Source organism: Wolffia australiana, chromosome 9 (genome assembly GCF_029677425.1).
Source record: "Wolffia australiana isolate 7733 chromosome 9, ASM2967742v1".
Classification (NCBI taxonomy): Eukaryota; Viridiplantae; Streptophyta; class Magnoliopsida; order Alismatales; family Araceae; genus Wolffia; species Wolffia australiana.
In genome coordinates this window covers 7,265,928-7,285,464 of record NC_135843.1, presented here as the reverse complement: position 1 = coordinate 7,285,464, position 19,537 = coordinate 7,265,928, and the positions used below count along the sequence as shown (strand labels likewise).

The following is a 19,537-nucleotide window of genomic DNA, read 5'->3' as shown; positions in this document are numbered from 1 at the left end:
AATATAGAGGTGTTCTTTCATTAAATGCTTCCTCAAAACCTTCCTAAAACTCTGAAAAGTATTTGAAATAACTTTGAATAAATCCACCAAAAATAAAATATGTATTTAATTTATTTCCTAAAAATACATATTTTTTTGAAAATAAAAAATACATTAATATTATTATTTTTTCCTTCGAGCTTTATTTTTATTCAAATTATATTTTAGGAAATAAAAAATGCATTAAAATTAAAAAAAATTATAAAAAATAATATTAAAATTTATCTTTCTCTATAGCTTCTTAATGTGAGTTCGACCTTCAATTTTTTCTGAGTACACCAATAATAATAAATATTGTTTTATAAACCAACGCCTTAAAATGAGATGTCATCCCTACTTTCAAATTTATCATATTCTTATAAAAATTTAAGTTCATCAGAGAATGTCTGATAGCATGCATATTAAGTGCTTTAATATGATCATATTTACATGTATTGTTTCATTAAGTCACTCATATTTGCATGTTATGAAACTTAAAATGATTAAATCTACTTTTAAATGATTTTATAAATATTCTTAAAAAATATAATTTTTGAGAATTTTCCAACAATAGATTCTTAAAAAATATAATTTTTTGAGATAGAATATGATTTTTATGCAAATTTTGGACATAACATTTGGAAAGATATGATTTTCCTAAGTCAAAATATATACTTATTTGTATTTTTGGGGTTAATTTTATTTAATATGTATCTAGAGATTTTTTTAGCGACGTCGACCAGTCAGAAAAATTCCCTCCTTTTTTATTTGAAGTAAATGCTACAAGAGCAAAAAGGCAAAATTATTTTGTATTCTTCCTCTCTCTTTCCACATGGAAAAAGAAAGTGACGTAGGACGACTAAGGAAAAGGCGACTGAGGGGATGCATGGATGGATGATGATGGGTAAAGGGTAATAGACGGGTTTTTAGGGAGGGATAAAACAGCCACAGAAATACGCGTGGTCGGATTCGAACTTTAAAACCGATGAAAAACTCGTGGTGCAACTCCGACCCTTGTCGGGGGGGGAGTACTGTCTTCACCCACCGCGACGATGCCTAAGCACCAAAATCAATATCCGAATTTGCGTCACGAAGAAACACTCGAAAGAGAGAGAGGAAGTGGGAAATCCAAACCAAATCTGACTGCGATGGAAACTTCTCGAGAAAATACTGGACGGAGAACACTTTCGACACCAAAGAGTTCAGGTGTACCTCGGCACCGTAATGCATGAAGAGGTTGCGGGGAATTCAGATCGTGACGAGGCTGGGCAAATCCGGGCGTTGAGTGGCCCACTGGACGAGGAAGATTCTGGGCGTTTCGGGCGTTCAACGGCCCTGGTAGTGAGTAGATGTCGTTGTCATAGAGTCAGGCGTAGGCGACTAACCGCGTGCGTGAAGGGCGCGTGGCTCAAAGCGTCGAACGATGTCGACGATGACCGGCGGCCTGGGACACTCAAGGCGTGGCCTTGGGCTGCCAGGCAGGGGCGCCCTGGGTTGCTCGTTGGCGGGGGGCAGCCTGGGTGACCTTGGGCGGCCCTGGCTGGGGCGGCCTAGGGCGTGGCCTGGGTGGCCTGGCTGGGGTGGCCTGAGCGCGGCCTTGGGCGTCCCTATTGGGGCGGCCTAGGGCTGCTCGAGAGTGGCCCTGGCAGGGGCAGCCTGGGCAGTCTTGGGCGGCCTTGGCCGGGGCGGCCTGGGCGGCCTTGGACGGCCCTTGGGGGCCCTAGGCGGGCCTGGGCGGCCTGGCTGGGGCGGCCTGGGCAGCCTTGGGCGGCCCTGGCAAGGGGTGGCCTTTGGCGGGGCCTGGGCGGCCTGACTAGGGCGGCCTGGGCAGCCTAGGGCGGCCCTGGCAAGGGCAGCCTTGGGCGGAGTCTGGGCGGCCTGGCTGTGGCACCTTGGGCGGCCTTGGAAGGGCGCCTGAGGCAGATGAGAGAGAGAAAGAGAGAGGGTGGGAGAGAGTTGGAAGAGAAGAAGATGGATGGGGAGAGGTGGTGGCTGGTGACGCGACGGCGACGGCGACGGCAGTGGTGGTGGCGGCGACGGCTAGGGTTTGAAGGTAGAAGGAGGTCCCCAGTCCTCCAAGAAGAGTTTAACTGAAAACTCAATTCTTGAAATTATAACTGCCTAATGTTTCTTGAAAACAATGGCCTATATATAGGCCTTGGAGGAAAGAGAAAATGACGAGAAATTAGAGACGAGAAAGTAAAGACGTGCGCCGGGTCACGCCAAAGGGCAGTTGTGGATCTGCCTCTAGCGTCTTGTCATGACGCGCGTAGGCACGTGCACGGGTGGAGACGTGCTTGTCGACGGCTGCGGCGTGTTGACTTTGGTGTTGACTTCGCTTGATCGTGGCGGGTTGACTTTGGTTGACTTCGTCGTTGGGTCCATAGCCGGCGTGTTGACTCTGGTTGACCGTGGCGACGCGTTCGACGGTGATGTGTTGGCGTCCTCGCCATTAGAAAGGAAAAAGACAAATCCTATTTATTTCTTTTTCCTCTCTTCTTTATCTCTCTCTATCTCTTCGCGCGAACAAACAAAGGGGAAAAAAAATCTTACTTTTTCTCTTTCCTCTCTTTCTCTATTTGTATTTTCCCCCCTACAGGTACACGTGGCATTTTCAAAAAATGTGAGCGCCCAAGATGAGAGGACGAGGACTCTAATGGATTTGACAGTTTAAACGAAAATGGAAAACAAGGAAGCGATGACAAGGAGAGAAAAAAATAAGGGCTGGGATTGCTTCAACTTCAAACAGCCATAACTTTTGATCTAGAACAACAATTGAGCTGAAGTTTTTAGCATTGCTTTGTCTTCCCCTCCTCTTTGCATCCATACCATCTGAACTACAAATAGAAGCTTGGATCACTATACAATTTATCTTTAACTTGCGTCATACTTTTCTAGGCTGATTGAAAGATAGTGAGTTTTGAGATCCATCAAGTGTGTTCTTGGTGTATTGGGTATGTGGGAACAAGCATAAGAGAAGAGGGGAGCATACCAACGTAAGGATCTAAGGTAAGTGTCCTCGCCATACGTTGTGATGCAGGATGGACGTCGTCGACGTCCTGTGGTGGGAGTGCGGTCTGTTCATCCTTCTCCGAGGACGGTCATCTTGGACTGCACGTCCCGCTGTAGGTGGGAATCCCTGAAAGGTCCTGCGCAGGGCCACAATTCGCAGAAGCCGAGGGAGACCATTCTCCACTTGGTCGGCACCCACGGGGTCATCGTTGAGGCGTTGGTGGGCCTGAAGACCGATGGGCGGGTAGGTTCAGCAGGCCGGATGACGAGGACGGCGGCGAACTGGCAGCTGCATACGATGGCCATGGGCACCGTCGTGCGGGGAGCAGCGATGGTCAGCAACAATGGCGGCGGCCGCCGCTGGAGATAGCAGCGACCAGAGGTGGCGGCAGCCAAGATGGCGGCGGTAGCCGGAGATAGCAGCGGCGGCGGCCGGAGATAGCCAGGATATTGATCTGCGGTAATGGGCCTCCTTCAGGGTAACAGGCCTTGGGCTTGGGTCGGAGCGGGCCACCCTGATTTGCGGTGGCCCATTAAATTAGGCCCGTAACGAGCATAGGGCTGTCGTGGCATCCTCGAGATGCTTGCATGGCGATTGGGCTTCGTGGAGAGCGGTTGCAGCGTTTCGGGGCGCGTCCTGGCGGCTGGAATTCGCGGTGATTCGGAGGGCGACGACGGCACCTCGGGGCGCGGGATGTGGCGCCTCGGGATGCGGGAGCCGCATTGTTGAGTGGGCCTCTTGGGCCGGAATAGGGGCACCGACCCGTAGTGCTCGGGTCCAATGGGCGGAGTCGGCACGGCTGAGGAGTGACTAGTGTGGGGCGCGGCCCGAGGAGCGGCCCGGGCGCGGCCCGGCGCACATGCGGGCGCCTTGCGATCCCGTGTGGCGGGCGTTGTGCGTGGCGCCAGCGGCTGTAGCGGCTCCAGCGGTTGCGGCCGCCGCGGTAGTGGCGCTCGCTACAGCAGTTGAGGCCGCGCCTGGTGTAGGCAATTGCGGCCGTTGCGACTGCAGCGGCTGATCCGGCGGCCTCGACTGTTGAGGGTGGCTGTAGCTGCTCCGGCGGTTGCGGTCGCTGCGGTCTGCTGCGGCCACTCCGGCGGTTGCGGGTGGCTACTGTCGCTGCGGTGGCTATGGCCGCTCTAGCGGCAGTGGGCGGCTGTGGCCGTTGTGACCGCTGTGGCTGATCTGGCGGCCGCGGCCGCGGCCGTTGAGGCGGCTAGGCGCCGGCGGCCGCGGCCACGCGGGCTGCTACGGCCGCCGCGGCAGCTGCGGGCTGCTGCGCCGCTCCGGCGGCTTACGGGCGGCTGCCGCGGCAGCGGTTGCCGCTGGCGCTGGCGGCTGCAGCGCCGCGCCGCCGGCTGCTGCGGCGGCGGTTGCGTTGCCGGCGGCTGCGGCGCTACTCGCGGTTGCGGCTGCTACTCGCGGCGGCGGCCGCGGGTCAGGCGGTTGCGGCCCCTACTCGGGCGGCGGCTCCGCGATCCGGGCGGCGCCCCTCTGACCTGGGAACCCGGCGGCGGCGGCCGCCTAGGGTTCCGTCGGTCTGTTCTGACGGAACGGGGGGGGGGGGGCGGAACGGGACGGGCGGCCAAAGTCGGCCTTGTCCCGTCCCCCCTTCACTCTCCTACTCTCTACTCTCAAAACGGAACGGGATCTTTTTTTTTCCAAAAATTCAAATGAGACTTAGGAGAACGGGCACCCTCTCCTTCCCTTATTCATGGAGGATAATGGGCCCTAAGGAGGGATCAAAAGAGGGGGAACCCATTATGAAAGGGTCCCCTCTTAAGACCACTAATACATGGTTTATTTGAACATGAAACTTTAGCTAAACCTAGAAAAAAAACTAGATACTAGAGGGCTTCGCCATCACGTTGTTTTCCTCCCGACATCATCCTTATTATAACTATCATTTGTTATCATCTTTGCATTTATCATGATACTTATTTACATCCCCCTTAGCTCATCTCTATCTTTATCATCATACTGTTCACACATTTGATCACTATCGTCACACCCTCTTCCTTATTCTCCTAACACTACACGTAATTCTAGTTATATTTTCTCAATTTCACTATTTCTCCTATTCTATTCTCGAATCTATCTCTTCTCGTACTAATGATCAATATCGTAAGAAAATTAAATCCTTAATCATCGCTCCAACTGGAGACGATCTGTGCTCAACACTAATTAAATACTCTTAACTATGGTGAAATATATTTTTATTGAATAATCTCAATTACCAACGTCATAGTTAAACCCCTAAAATTGGGATTATCACTGACCCATTCTCTATTTTATTTCTTGAACACTGCCCCTTTGATAAGATCGAAATTCCAATAATATTTCCATGGATGGATGGTTATGAGAATTCTATGATTTGCATAGTCTGTGAAGTAGCGCTTAAAAATAATTTCTGTTAATGAATTTAACTTCTCTTTTGCCTCGAAACTTTTGTTAGTGACATGTCCCTATATATGTCAAAATCATTATCTTTCACTCAGATATTAAAGGGAAAGTCATTCACCAATGATTGTACACAGGAAAATGGATATATTACTCGCAGAGATTATAGATGGATAGAGGGATTAGAGAGAAAGGTACCCTTAAATTTTGTGCCTGAATCTTGAACTAGATTTTTAGCTATTGTGATCTCAAACTGGATCATTATGAGCCACTAGAATTCTTTCATATGCTCGTAGTTCTACTTCTTAAATCACCAATTTGTCCAAATGTTTTTGGTTTTCCAAAATTTTCATGTTGACTTATGCACTTTTAGATAATTGGTTGACAAGGTGGCTGGATTCTCAAAAAGAAAACATTTCATGTTCCTCATTTACACAATTTTCTTTAATAAAAATGCAAGATGTCTCTCTGAATTGAAACATTAATGGCCTATTTTCTGAACGTTGAATTTCCTTTTTCATGCTACTATGTGTTTCTATATCACATCGTATTCATTTATGCATTACTTCATATTCATTTTTCTTTAATAATCATCACATCTTTTTTTATTCGGCCCATGTCTCCCTGCACACATGAAAATTATGAAGTGTGCGCCCATAAGTGGCTCATGGTGGAATAGTAATTGGCGATCTAATAATAATGTCCACTTTAAATGATTGATGTCACTATTTATCATAGAAAGAATATCGTATGGAGACACATAGTTGTTGAAAGCAACCAAAATAACATTTCTTAAATTATTAAAAAATATAAATTTGAGAATGATATTTCAACCAAAATGGCAGAATATTCTGCATAATTTATTCCAAGTACTTTATTTGAAAGAATATAATGTGATAAAATCACAAGAAATAGCCAAATGTCTCATTAAAATCTCAATACTATTAAAATATTTATAATCCTTTAAGCTTGAAAATATCAATATATAATCACTCTAGTGTAAATAAACTTAATTGATTTTATATAGTTATAGCTCAGAATTGTAGGGAGAAGTCTTGTTAGTTTGGAAATATGCAAATCTTTTCCCTGTTGACTACATTTTGTATACAGTTCTATTACCTATAAGAGAATACCTATTTTTTCACCAGAGATTTCTTTTTCTACTTAACACATATTTATGAACATGTGGTAATGCTAAAAAGTTATTTTTGATGGTCCAGTTATCAAAAGGCCCAGTATAGACATGCCAGTGCAGTCAGGAGTGTCGCCAATGAAATGAGTAGAGAAAGTTAAATAATGTTGGCGCTTTCCGGAAGACTTATCCTATTGAAGCGAATGCATAATTTTTCTTAAAGATACCACTCCACATTGGTTAGTCTTCAAAGACAAACTGGTCCTTTGAGGTAGTTTTTTGCGACATTGGAATTTAACCCAAAAAATGTAAAATATCATAAGTTTATTGAACAGGTTATTCTCACATTATTTATTTATGAGACAAACCCCAATTCATTCCATTGAGTAAAGGGGAATTATTTTCACACTATTCATCAATTCAAATAGAGGACACATGTTAACTGAGTTCTAATAGATGGATGCAAGTTAACAAATTAAATGAGCCTAGACACGGCGTTGACCAAAATAGGAGGCCCAACCTCCAACTGAGGAAAAAAGACAAAACTGAACCCTCTTTAGAGAGCAGGCTAAGTGGAAGCAGAACTTGTAAAGCTAAGCCCATAATTCATATTTGAAAACTGCTTTCATGTTGGAGGATACTCAAGGCTTTTATTAACGAATGTAATCTCATATATATTTGGATTCTGGTCCAAGGGCTTAAAACAATAGCAATCTTCTAGTTAAACTTCTGTTTGTCCTTTATGTATTCCATCTTGATATTTGTGCTCTTGTAAGAGCTGGCTAAATAAAAATGATTCTTCTAATGGTTCATTCTTGTGCCAGAAGTTTGAAGCAGAGCTCTCATAGCCATGACAAAGAGATGAATAATAAACACTGAATTGGTCATAATTACAAGTGACAATGCGTTTGGTATGGGTTTTCCTTATTAGTTACCTGCTTTTACATGATTTTAGCACCTTAGAGTAAATGAAGATAGACATGATAGGGAACTTTCCAATACAGGTTCTCATGATAAAAACTTGTACCTGTAGCGATAGTTGCAGTGATAGTCATCCACCTTACACTGGCTCCGTACTCCATTGCATCTGGTGTGTGCTTTTTCATACTTTTAACACCACTATCACCAAGTGTCCAAAATTTTTGCTGAGTGTTGTAGTTAGAGCATCAGCAAATTTTTAGCCAATTACATAATATTGCTTTTCACTCAGTTATTGAATAAAGGATCCATAGAAGTAAAAGTATTGAGAACAGAAACATAGATTTTTTACCGTGTTAAATTGAAGAAAGTTAAATGTCTTTATAATAGAAAAATATAATTTAATGGATAAATTAATTTTTTCATATATATATATATACTTATATAATTCGCCAAATAATGGATTTAGGGATAAAAGTAATAAACATTGTTCTTGAGACAGCTCCTTAAAACACTACTTTAAATCCTAGCCTAGCTTTTTTAAGATGGATATAGGAAAAGTGAGATTTTGACAGTCCCGGTCTTGTCCAAATTCTCAGGGAAGACCTCAAGCTTATCTAAAGTTCAGACAGGTGACAGAAGTCATTTTAGTAGTGTCACAATGATGAAGGATCATACAGATCATATCAAATGATAGAAAGCAGCAATAGAATAATTTGTGAAATCCCCTTTAAGTTAAGTAACATTTGTGTAGCGTGCTACCTCATGTAACGCCCATTTGACTTCTTCATTGGGTCAAATTCATACACAATTAATAAATCTATATGTTAGATATAGTAAATTAAATAGATTCCCGAATAAGTTATTATTTGGAATATTGAGTGATTAACTAGACTACTTTATGGCGTAGAGCATAAAACCCATAAACAAGATATTTCAACGGTTGCCCCTATCGTTCCCCTCTCTCCATGGGCACAAAAATAACAATCGATTGATTCGTGATCCCAAGCTTTGTTGTACTTCAGACTGAGTGGATATTTTTCAGGTAGACATCTCTAGGGTCTGTAAAGTAATTAGAACATTATTTATATATTTTCATGGTTCATTCGGAGCTATTTTTTACTGCACAAATCAGTTTGTATTGTCAATCATGGCTCGTAACCTTCAACAAACTGAAAGAGAAAAATAGAATGACCTTAGCCTTAAAAAATAGAATGATGTAAGCCTTGATAACTCGTTTCCCTGATAATTTCGTGCTGCATAAATCTTACTAATGTCAACGCGTGAGTCACCTATTATTTATTCGTCATGTCATTCAGTAGTTTTTACTTGTAAACGTCTGGTGGAGGCCTCTTTTAAAATACGATATAATATATTCGTGGTAAGAAACTCTTTTTATTTTATTTTATCGTAGTAAAAATGTACATCAGACTCGACAGTCACCCAGGCATGAATAAACAAGCGTGGATGTTATATCCGGCTTTCAGCCACTTAGGCCTGATACCTGACTATTCTATGCCGGTTCTTCCTTTGTTTGTCTTCTATCAACGGCTTCCTTGTGACTTTTGGGGGATTTTAATAAATATTTATTAACTATTTGTGTTGAAACTCTAGCTATATTCTTCATCGTTACCCTATCTTTTATCTTTTACTTCCTCACATATTCATTTTGTATATATGGTGTCCGTGATTTGATGGATGATGTACACTCAGAATTACATATGAAAGATGAAGATGATGATGGTTTACTTTTTAGGTTTTAACTTCCACAAATTAAGACTTTTAACTTGGGTTATTGGTTGTAAGAAATGGAGGAACATGATAACCCTATGGGTGTTTGAATAAATGGTAGCAAATGACTTAAAGTTCGAATATATTTATCCATAAACCTGTATATTCACCACTGCGAGGACTAACCTCGTATCTTTCTAAAGGTGCGAGAGACTTCTTGTGAAGAAAAAATAAAAAATTAAACTCACAATACTGTGATGGAAAATGAAGACAACTTAAATCAGGTAACAATGATTATTTAATGAAACAAATGTGATGGATAAGAAAGACATAGGTTAGGGTGCTTCATTGAAAAATTAGAAACATGCATTGACGTCTCTTTATAATGTGTCGTGCAAATTTACAGATGAGTTTACATATAATGTCTTTTATAAATACAGAAGTTGGATGCAATTGGATTGGTAAAACACGAGTGATACTGGTCAAAATGATTGGAACTTAGCAACAACTGATTTTTCCAGAAGGGAATGCATACCAGATTTCAAATCACTAGAATGGTCTTCCCTTACTCTCCTGGGGGAAATACCCTGATCCGCAGCCTCAGAACATCATCTTCCAGCGGCAGTATCAAATGAATTTTCACTAAGCAAGAAATAAACTTCTTTTTTAGTGACCATTAGTTTCCGCCAAAACAAAATAAGTGTTGGCCATGTATGTTCTTTCAATTCATAAGGATACTCCTATTTAAAGCTTCAGTTGATCCGATTAGTTTTAAACCTTAATATAAACCTAGACATGTGACATTATACAAAAAGCAGAGAATAAAAATGATGCATTATCATGAAAATGGTGATTTGATCCTTAATAAGTGTTGTTGAAAGTGAATATATAATATGAAATACTACCAAAAGTCAAAGTGGAAAAGTCATGCTGATTTAAATGAGAAGTAGGGTTTGATGGTCCCGGTAGGTCGGGATTTTTAGATAAAATTTAAATAAAATTTGGTCTTGTTCGGTCCCTGTTTGTGCCCAGTCTAGACATGTTGACTAGTTAATCTCAAAGTCAAAGTAGAAAAGTCATGTTGATTGTTGTGTTGACTATCGACCTGACCAGATTTAGAACTGCTGGCAACAAATGCCCCTTTGCATCTTTTTTGTTCTTTCCCCTTCTCTCTATCTCCCTCCTTGGGTCTTTCACCCTCAACACCTTCATGAGACTGCATAAAACAGGCCTTTTTTGAATAAGAACATAATGAGCTTTTGAGAAAGGTAGAGGTTTTGAATAAGATATCCTCTTCATCAAGTGGGCCCCGATGGACAGCCAAACTTGCCGCAACTGCTATGAGCTTGACAGAGACCTCTCTGGCGAGTTGGGTTTAATACATTTCTAAACATATTTAATAAATGTTTAATAATTTACTTTAGCTTCCTGCCTTAACCTGCCTCACCAACCGATCCACCGTAAAACGGCATGCCTACTGTCCTGGTTTGGTCGGGTCTGACCTGTTCAGTCCCGGTTCAAACCATGGTCCTAAATGATCAGCCCAAATAAGAATAACACTGTTGATGCCGCATCTTGCAACTTACCGCAGGATTTTATAGAGCTGTTGCAACTAATGCCTATTTCTTTTATTTATTTATTAGGGGTAAATGTCAGATACAGACTCAGAAAGCTGAAGGAGATGTGGAATTCCATGACCAAACACATTCAGTTTTCCAAGAAAACATGTAAGTTTCAGCAATTCATGTTCATTCAATGTAGAGAAAAATTATGCTAGCATTAGTTGCCCTTAAACATGGACTTAGATCCAAAGGGGACCCCAAAAGTAGTCAACAGGCACATAAACATTATCGTAACGTATGTCTGACTCTCTTGAAAGCTTTGATCCAGATTCAACGCGCTCCTTGGGATTGTACCGCTAAAAGACAGAAGTTAAACGGTCCAGATCTCCGCTTATGATATCGGGTACAAGTTCGAGAAGGGAGGACAGAGCGCTGTGGGATAACTTCTGTTCAAAGAGACGATGTCTGACCATCCTAGACACAGCTCTGCCCTTAAATGATGCCCATAAGGAAAGCCTTGGAGGGGCGCCCACTTCGGGACTAATCAATCCATTTAAGGCTGAAGATGGCCAGCCAGTCCGCCATCTCTATGCTTAACGTAGTGGGATAGTAGAGCCCATCAACATAGTAATCCTTATAACCAGGCTACCGAAAATCTCAAAACTGGGGTTGAAAGGTTTCGTCTTTGACAATTTTGACGGTGGCTGAACGATCCACTTGGAACTAGTGCAGCACACGACGTTAACATCTGGGTCCAATCGTGGGTCAAGCGGACCCCTTCCGTATAACAAGGGGTTAATCTAAGACGTTAAAAGAGCTGTGGTAGGAACGCCATACGTAGGTGTGGACCGTGCTGGGGCTGGTAAATGGTATGCAGGTCTTAGAGGAGAGGAGAAACCAGACATTGGAGAAGTTGAGGAGAATCGTGGGTCACTCGCGGTCTCTCTAAATAGCAAAAATTTAGCTTCCCCCTCTCCGCCTCCTGGACAACGCAAAGGGCACAACTAGGTAACATATTCAATAGTTATCAAGGACGTGCTGATATCTGGAATTTTGTTTCATGCCTTTTATTTGTTCGAATTTTTTTATTTTAACCTGGTCATGGGATACTAACCAGGCATAATTCACATCATACTCTGAATATTTGTAAGATGGAAGTCATCTGTTAAAATGCACTTTTAAAATTCTCAGTATTATGACCTCATGAAATCTATAAATTATGCCTAAAATAATGATGATTGGCTTGAAAATAAATATCATGTTACCTGTGGCTCAAACCCAATGGCACCTTCTCTTACTCATAATGGTCCCGTTGAATCCTATCGTTCTAATGTACAACATTGTCATGGAAAATACAGGGTTTATGTGGAAGATTTTGGTGTAAATCACACCTAATCTACATATGAATCTACATGTCCTTCAGTTCTCAACCCTTGTTCTGCACGACTTCATCTCATTATGCCCCTTAAAATGATTATTTAATAATAACATGCTCGAGTCTTTAAGGGAATACTATGAAGAGTAAACAAAGTTAAATGTGTTTGTTAAGCAGGACAAGGCACAGTAGGAGTTAACAAACAAATCCGAAAACAAGAAACTCTGATGTTCTATCCCAGCCCCAGAAGTGATACCATGAAAGTCTGAAGTTCCACTTAAATTCCATAAAATCATATATAACTATTAATATCCTACTTATAATCATGGTCATTCAAATTATTGAAACAATTAATACATATCGGCTTCATTTATCGTTAGTCAGTTCATCATATATATTCATAAAAGGGATAATAGCGCGGTATATCCCAAACTTTCAAAAAAGTCTGAGAGATATCCTAAACTTTTTTTTTCACGCCGTATATCCCCAACTCTTGAAATTGAAAATAGGCTATCCCGGTGATGACGTGGATCTCCACGTTGCCTGCCAGGTGGAATCCTGGCCAGATGGAATCCACCTGGCTGCCACGTGGATATCCACGTCATCACCGGGATAGCCTAAGAGATTAATTAAAGGGAAGGGGGAGAGAGAGAGAGACGCACTAGAGAGAGAGAAGAGAAGGAGATAGAGAGAAGGAGAGAAAAGGGCGCCTCTTCGACCTCCTCTCCGACGCAGAAGCAGGTGCAAGAAGAAGGCGCCAGAAGATTCTGACCGCCTAACGCCGCTTGAGGGAGCTCGTCGTCTTCCTATACTCCCCCATGGAACCTTCCCCATCAAGGTACCGTATGATTTTTTTGGTTATCATTCGAAATTTTTTTGTTTTTTTTTTTGTTTCGATTCCTCTCTGTTTTTTTTTCGATTCCTCTCAGTTTTTTTTTTCTGATTCCTCTCAGTTTTTATATTTCGATTCCTCTCAATCGAAATTTTATTTTTCTTTCTGGTTTCTCTGTTCTACGGGCGTTCATTCTCTGTTCTGTTTTACGCAAAAAACAAGCTTGGGTTTCCCCATGTTTGTGGTGATATCATCAGTCCTCCAGCTCTAGACGCATCATTTGCGCCGGTCGGAGTGGAGCGAAGACGCGAGGAGGCGACGCAGACAATCTATCAGACGGCGGAGACGGCAGGGCGATCTCTCTGCGATTTTGGTCATTGTTCACGTCGACAGGCCCTTTGCCAGAATGATGACTATTCATAACTATCATTACCTTGACAACAAATAAGAGTTCGACCAAAGATTTTCTACAATTACTCCCATTCATTGACAAAACCTTTAGATCAATCCAAAGTAGTCCACCCTTTCTCTGGGTTCGAATAATGACTATTCATAACTCTTATTACCTTGACAACAAATACGAGTTCGACCCAAGATTTTCTATAATTACTCCCATTCATTGACAAAACCTTTAGATCCATCCAAAGTAGTCTACCCTTTCTCTGGGTTCGAATGATGACCATTCATAACTCTTACCTTGGCAACAAATAATAGTTCATTGACAACTATTCGTAACTACTATTACCTCGGCAACAAATAAGAGTTGGACCCAATGCTTTATTTCTTTCATAGTTGATTCTGATTCGAGTAAAGAAGCCTGCTTTGTTTATGCGTAGCTTGCGGCCGAGAAACTGACATGAATCTGGCATCTGCCGTCGGCAAACAACCAGGAATGGAAAGCCAAGAAGAATCTGAGATTCCTCCTCCAGAAAGTACTCAAACAGAGCGACGTTGGAAGCCTTGGGAGGATAGTATTACCCAAGGTGCTTCTTTTCTTACCCAAATCTCCAAATTTATTAATTCGTTTGTTATTTTTGAGAAAATAATCTAATGGGTTTTCTTCTAACGTCTTATCTACTTTGTTATGATGAACTTCATTGCAGAAAGAAGCTGAAACCCACTTGCCAGAACTACAGACTAGAGATGGAATGACCCTTGTTATGGAAGATATTGTTACTTCCCAGATTTGGAACATGCAATACAGGTAGATAATCTCTTGTTCTTGTGATTTTTTGGCTTAGTTTTTCATTTTTTTTCAGGTTTTGGCCCAACAATAAGAGCAGGATGTATCTAGTTGAAAACACTGGTAAGAAGCAGTTAATGACCATAGTTTTTTCTTAAAAAAAATCGTCTGTATAAATTGAATATCTACGTTTGATGTTGTAGGAGAGTTCGTTTGATCGAATGGGCTGCAAGAAGGAGATTTCATCGTCATCTACTCCGATATTAAGTGCGGAAAATACGTACGACCCTTCTACTTTGTTGATTTTAAGTTCTCGTCTTTTGCTCAATCATGCAAGTTGGTCGCTGAAATTTTTTTCCAATCCAACTGAAAATAGGTTTAAATTTTGTGGGAATATAATCAGTGTGGACTTCTAAAGAAGGAAATTGAAAATGAATAGGTATACTTCTAAATCAATCCAATGAAAAACTTTTAGAAAGTTTCCAAGTTGTTTATTTCTTCTTATCGCTCTACTTCTTTATTTTGCTCTTATCTTTCAAAAACAAACTTCTTCGTTTTACTCTCTCATAGTTCTAAAAATGAAACTTTACAAAGAAAGAGATGGTTTCTTAAGAACATAACCTTCCTCATAGACGTTTTACTTCCTGATCACAATTTTGTTCTGGTCATTTTATAAGTAGCTTGAAATCTTATTTGGTCCCATAATTTACAAGAAATTTCTTATGGAACAGATGATCAGAGGAGTGAAAGTAAGACAGACGACTGACTGCATCCAAAGTGGAAACAACTCATTCAAGCTCAACCCCATGGATGCCAAGGTGAAAAGGGATGGAGGCCATTGAACATGCTGGAATCATCGGTCAAGAATAGCTCAATTCCATAACCCTGTGATCCAACGGTGTATGATCCCATCACTGCAGACCATCTAAATCTCTATCTTTAGAGATAGATGTATGAAAAAGACCTTGCTCTTCTGAGAGAGAGAGAGAGAGAGAGAGACTTTTGAAGTATATAAAGCGCCCTTGTGTAAATGGAATAGTTTACTACTTTCCTACCAATTGCTTATTTTCACCCGTATGGCAGGTTTTGGACAGACAAACCCTTCTAAATTCGTAGAACTATTACATTAGGGCAAGAAACACAGTAGAAAAGAGGAGAGAGAAGATGGGAAGGTTTAAAACTGTAGCATTTTCCTTTGAACTTTTCCTTCATTTTTTCACTTGTTTCTGTAATATATTACACAATTCGAACAGCAACGAGGAAAATTTGTGTGTGACTTCTGTGAAATCCACCGGCTCCACCAAAAACAAACTCCACCAGCTCCAGAAGGATAAACTCAAATTTCAAATCTCCCAAGTATGCAGAATAAGACAATTCAAATTATATCAAAGGATGTCACCTGTCAACAAAAAAAAAAAAGCAATAAACTATTAATTCAGGAAAATGGGAAAAAAAAGATATTTCTCTGGATTAAGAATATCGAAAGCAGAGTGCAAACTAAACTGGATTTTCTTGGTCAAGTTTGATATCTTTTAATATATTATTGGACAAAAAGCACCAGTTAAACAACCTCTTGAAAAATTTCAAACAAACTCTTGATTGTCAAATTATCCAATGCAAAAATTAGGCCACATTTCCTAATCAAAGTGATTGACATTTCAGCCCTAGGTTTTGTGTGTCCTCTCTGGATCACATTAAGTCCATGAAACCTGTTTCAACCATAGAAATCCAACATGGATCAAACAACTGATATTAATATTTGAACTTCCCAATGAATCTTTCTATACTTCATTGAATTCCCAATGAATCTTTGATTTCTACTAACTCCACTTAACTCCACTAACTCAAAATCAGATGGACTAAAGAACATACTTTCCTTCTTCTACAGTCTGTGAATAAACCACATATAGAAACAAAGATAAGGAATTAGAGAGATAGAAACAAAGACAAGTGGGCATCTTCCCAGGCTCCAAAAAAAATCAAAAATTGCCTAATAAGGAAGCAAAAGAAGGGAATTGCGCACCAAGAAAAAGACCTTTTGTTCTGTAGATTCTTCCTCGTCTTTAGATTCTTCCATAACATTCATTACATCTCTTTCACAAAAATTTTCGAAGGCTGAAATTTCTCTGATATCTCTCTCTCTCTCTCACTGAGGCCTGAAAAAAGGAAACAGAGAAAGATGAAATTCTAGAGATCAACAAAGAGATGCGAAATTTGAAAAAATTAAAGAAAAAAGTAGTAAATACCAGCGTAGCCCTTCAACAATGTATCCCTTCAACTTAGTGCATGTCTTCCGATTAGGGCCATGCATGTCTTCCGATTATGGCCAACTTGGTGGCAAAGAGAGCACCTCATCTGCACGCCTTTCTTGGATAATCGTTGACCATTAAGTTCTTTCTCACTGGAGTCGATTCTTCTCTTTTGCTTGGGCCTTCCAGGTTGTTTCTTCACGAGAGGAGGGAATACATAGTTCCCTTCAACTTCGGTCCATAAGTTCCTTCCATTTAATGGTCGGATACCATTTCGATATGCTAGCTTGTAGACATCTTTCTTCAACCAGTCAGTGAAAAAACTGACAGGGTCCTGCTTCATCCAGTGAATGCAAGTAATAGCATGGGAGCATGGAATACCCCTTATATTCCAATATCTACAACTACAGGATCTTGTACGTAAATCAACCACAAATCTATTTCCCAAGTCCGTAACTTCGAATTGATACTCTCCTGCATGTCTAAGGGTACATGTCCTAGACTTCAATTTGTTACCTTCCAGCAACTCTCTTATTCGAGGGCATAATTGATCAGTTATATCAGAAATTAACTCCCTTTTCTTAACTATCCTCTGCATGATAGTACTTCTAATATCTTAAAGCATGTCTATGATAGGTTTTGACCTATACTGTAAGATATAACTATTGAAGCACTCACAAACATTATTATCAATCACCTTGCATTTTGGCGTCTCACTGATGTAAGCCCTGCAAAACTTCTTTACGCCTATATTACCAAAGTCATGCGCGGCCTATGGTTTCAATGTGGTCATCTGTTGCATGATCCTATGGAAATCTTGATGAGTCGTGCACTTCACAACATTCCAAAATAACATCTTCAATGTCCCAGTTGAATGTCCCTTCTTCTTCCAATTTGCATAAATATGTCTAGCGCAATTCCTATGCTCTGCATGTGGTAACAGATACGCCACTGCATTTTCGAGCCCCTACACAATGCAAGAGACCATCAAGATATTAGTTCTACATTACGCAATGAGACTTCAAAGAATTATAATATTATAATATTATGCACGAGTTATGTAAATACCTTCTGTTGATCGCTCATAATTGTCCAACCATTACCGTCGTAAATTCCTAAATCTCCCATTAGCAGTTGAATAAATCAAGTCCAAGAAGCTTGATTCTCCCCTTCAACCACTGCCCAGGCAATAGGGTACATTTGATTATTCCCATCCTTGCCCACAGCACACAACAATTGACCTCTCATTTCGGTCTTCAAAACGCATCCATCCAAACCAATGACTCCTCTACAACCTTCAAGAAAACCTCTTGCTAGTGAATCAAAGCATATAAAGAGTCTCTTAAACCTAACCAAAGAATCAGGAGTCTCTCTCTCAAGCACCAAGTCGAAAGTACTACCACTATAAACCTTCTTTAACTCAGCAATATAAGAAGGAAGCAAGTGATAATGGTCAATCAAAGAACCTTGAAGCTTCTTGCGCGCCGCAGATCTTGCTCTATAACAAGTATGCTTCGAAACTATGATTCCAAACTGTTCGTTTATTTCTCGCATTATATCTACCACCTTCCAATTCATATTCATTCGAAACTTCTCTAAGAAGTGGTTTGCAATCCAATGGTAATCGGCTTGTCTATTCCTCGGATCCCTACTGCACGTATGAATATCATTTAGTGTCTTGACAACAAAGTGCTCCTTCCTACCATCCCAACTAGCATATATCCTCCACGGGCAATCTTTGTTACAAATCACTTCAACTTTTTGCTCACCAGACTTCAAAAATCTAATGTTGAACCCGCTCCATATAGCATGGTTCTTCACAGCTGTCCTAAATTGAGAAGGCGATTCAAATTTCACGCCTACTTGAAATTTAATATTCTCAATGGGGCATCTGTGATCATACGTTACGCCCTTGTCTACGTTCCTTCTATTTTCCCCCTCATCATCAGTATCATTGGGAGTTAAGATGTCCTCATCCGAATCAGCATACTCACCATGATATCCATATACAAATAATTTTTGCTGAACTTGTTCTTTTCTATTTCTCTGGCCGTTAGTAAATCCATCATTCCATTCTTCACTTGAGTATCCATTGAGATCACTTGAATACATGTCACATTCTTCATAGTCTCCACATGGATTATATTCAGAATCAACATCACTATCATAAACAACCCTTTTAAGAAACAAATGGACAATAGTAAGGTGTAATAATTTTCCAGAAGCATCCAGAAGTTATATATACAAATACAAATAATAAATTTGACATAGTCATTGTCCTCTTAGCAGCCTACAGCGACAGGCACAATGAAAAATGACAAGTTTTTCTTGGGACGATGAATCAAACGGAGTATGACATGGGGCATGGAGTTGGAGATGAATGGACCATTCTGATAGGATACAGAATATCCAAGCAGAAAATTTTTGGTGGTTAAACACAGAATAGAAACATAGATCCTAAACTCAGCTAACAAAAGTCATTTGAAATTGAAAGTAGGATTGAATCAACTTTTAAGAACAAGAGGAATGGCGAAGCAAATGAAAAAAATCAAAAAAATGAGGAATTTTGAACAGAGCTCATGAAAGGAAATTCTTAGGGGAAGCATTGTGAGGGAAATTTGAACGATATTCAGAGGTAACAGCGTCTATCTTAAAGAAATAAAATAAACACTTTGCAATCAGTCTACAGAGGTTTCTGAAAAAGCAAGCGAAAGGATAACAGGGAGGTAATGATTCCCATGATTCCTATTTTGAAAAGCCAGATCAATTTAATGAAAGTATAACATCACCACAAACATGGGGAAACCCAAGCTTGTTTTTTGGATCGTGGAGGAAGGTATATACAAGGTATGACATTTCAAGAATCCATACCGCTTTGGAAAAATCAGAGATTGTCATTACGATTGACTCCATAGTTATCAAAAAGGACATCTATTATTTGACATGATGATACACAAGAAGATCGAATCAGCAAAACAGCAGCATAGCCTTTCAGATCTTCCCTCAATTTAGAGTATTTTCATCCTGAAATTTTGAATTACTCGACGCCTTTCTTACAAGGGATCCTCTCATCATTGTCGAGGTTGGAGGGAGAAGACCAGAGAATTGGGAGAAATAAACAAGA

General features: G+C 40.8%; 1 protein-coding gene and 1 long non-coding RNA gene across 3 annotated transcripts; one reads left to right on the top strand and one right to left on the bottom strand.

The window, feature by feature from the left end:
• The first annotated feature begins 12,770 nt into the window (after positions 1-12,770).
• On the top strand, positions 12,771-15,195 carry LOC144707761 (uncharacterized). Of its 2 annotated transcripts, none has more exons than XR_013582538.1 (6): positions 12,771-12,987; positions 13,818-13,964; positions 14,085-14,185; positions 14,241-14,287; positions 14,368-14,444; positions 14,896-15,195. It is a non-coding gene; the product is annotated as an uncharacterized LOC144707761 (long non-coding RNA). The 2 variants fall into 2 exon arrangements; XR_013582537.1 differs by having other exon boundaries at positions 12,772-12,987; positions 13,872-13,964.
• A 1,243-nt stretch (positions 15,196-16,438) lies between these two features.
• On the bottom strand, positions 16,439-17,967 carry LOC144707382 (uncharacterized). Its single transcript, XM_078580485.1, has 2 exons — positions 17,590-17,967; positions 16,439-17,005 (listed from the first exon to the last, which is right to left on the bottom strand). The coding sequence occupies exons 1-2, from the start codon at positions 17,965-17,967 to the stop codon at positions 16,439-16,441; spliced, it is 945 nt and encodes a 314-aa protein (XP_078436611.1).
• Positions 17,968-19,537: the final 1,570 nt, after the last annotated feature.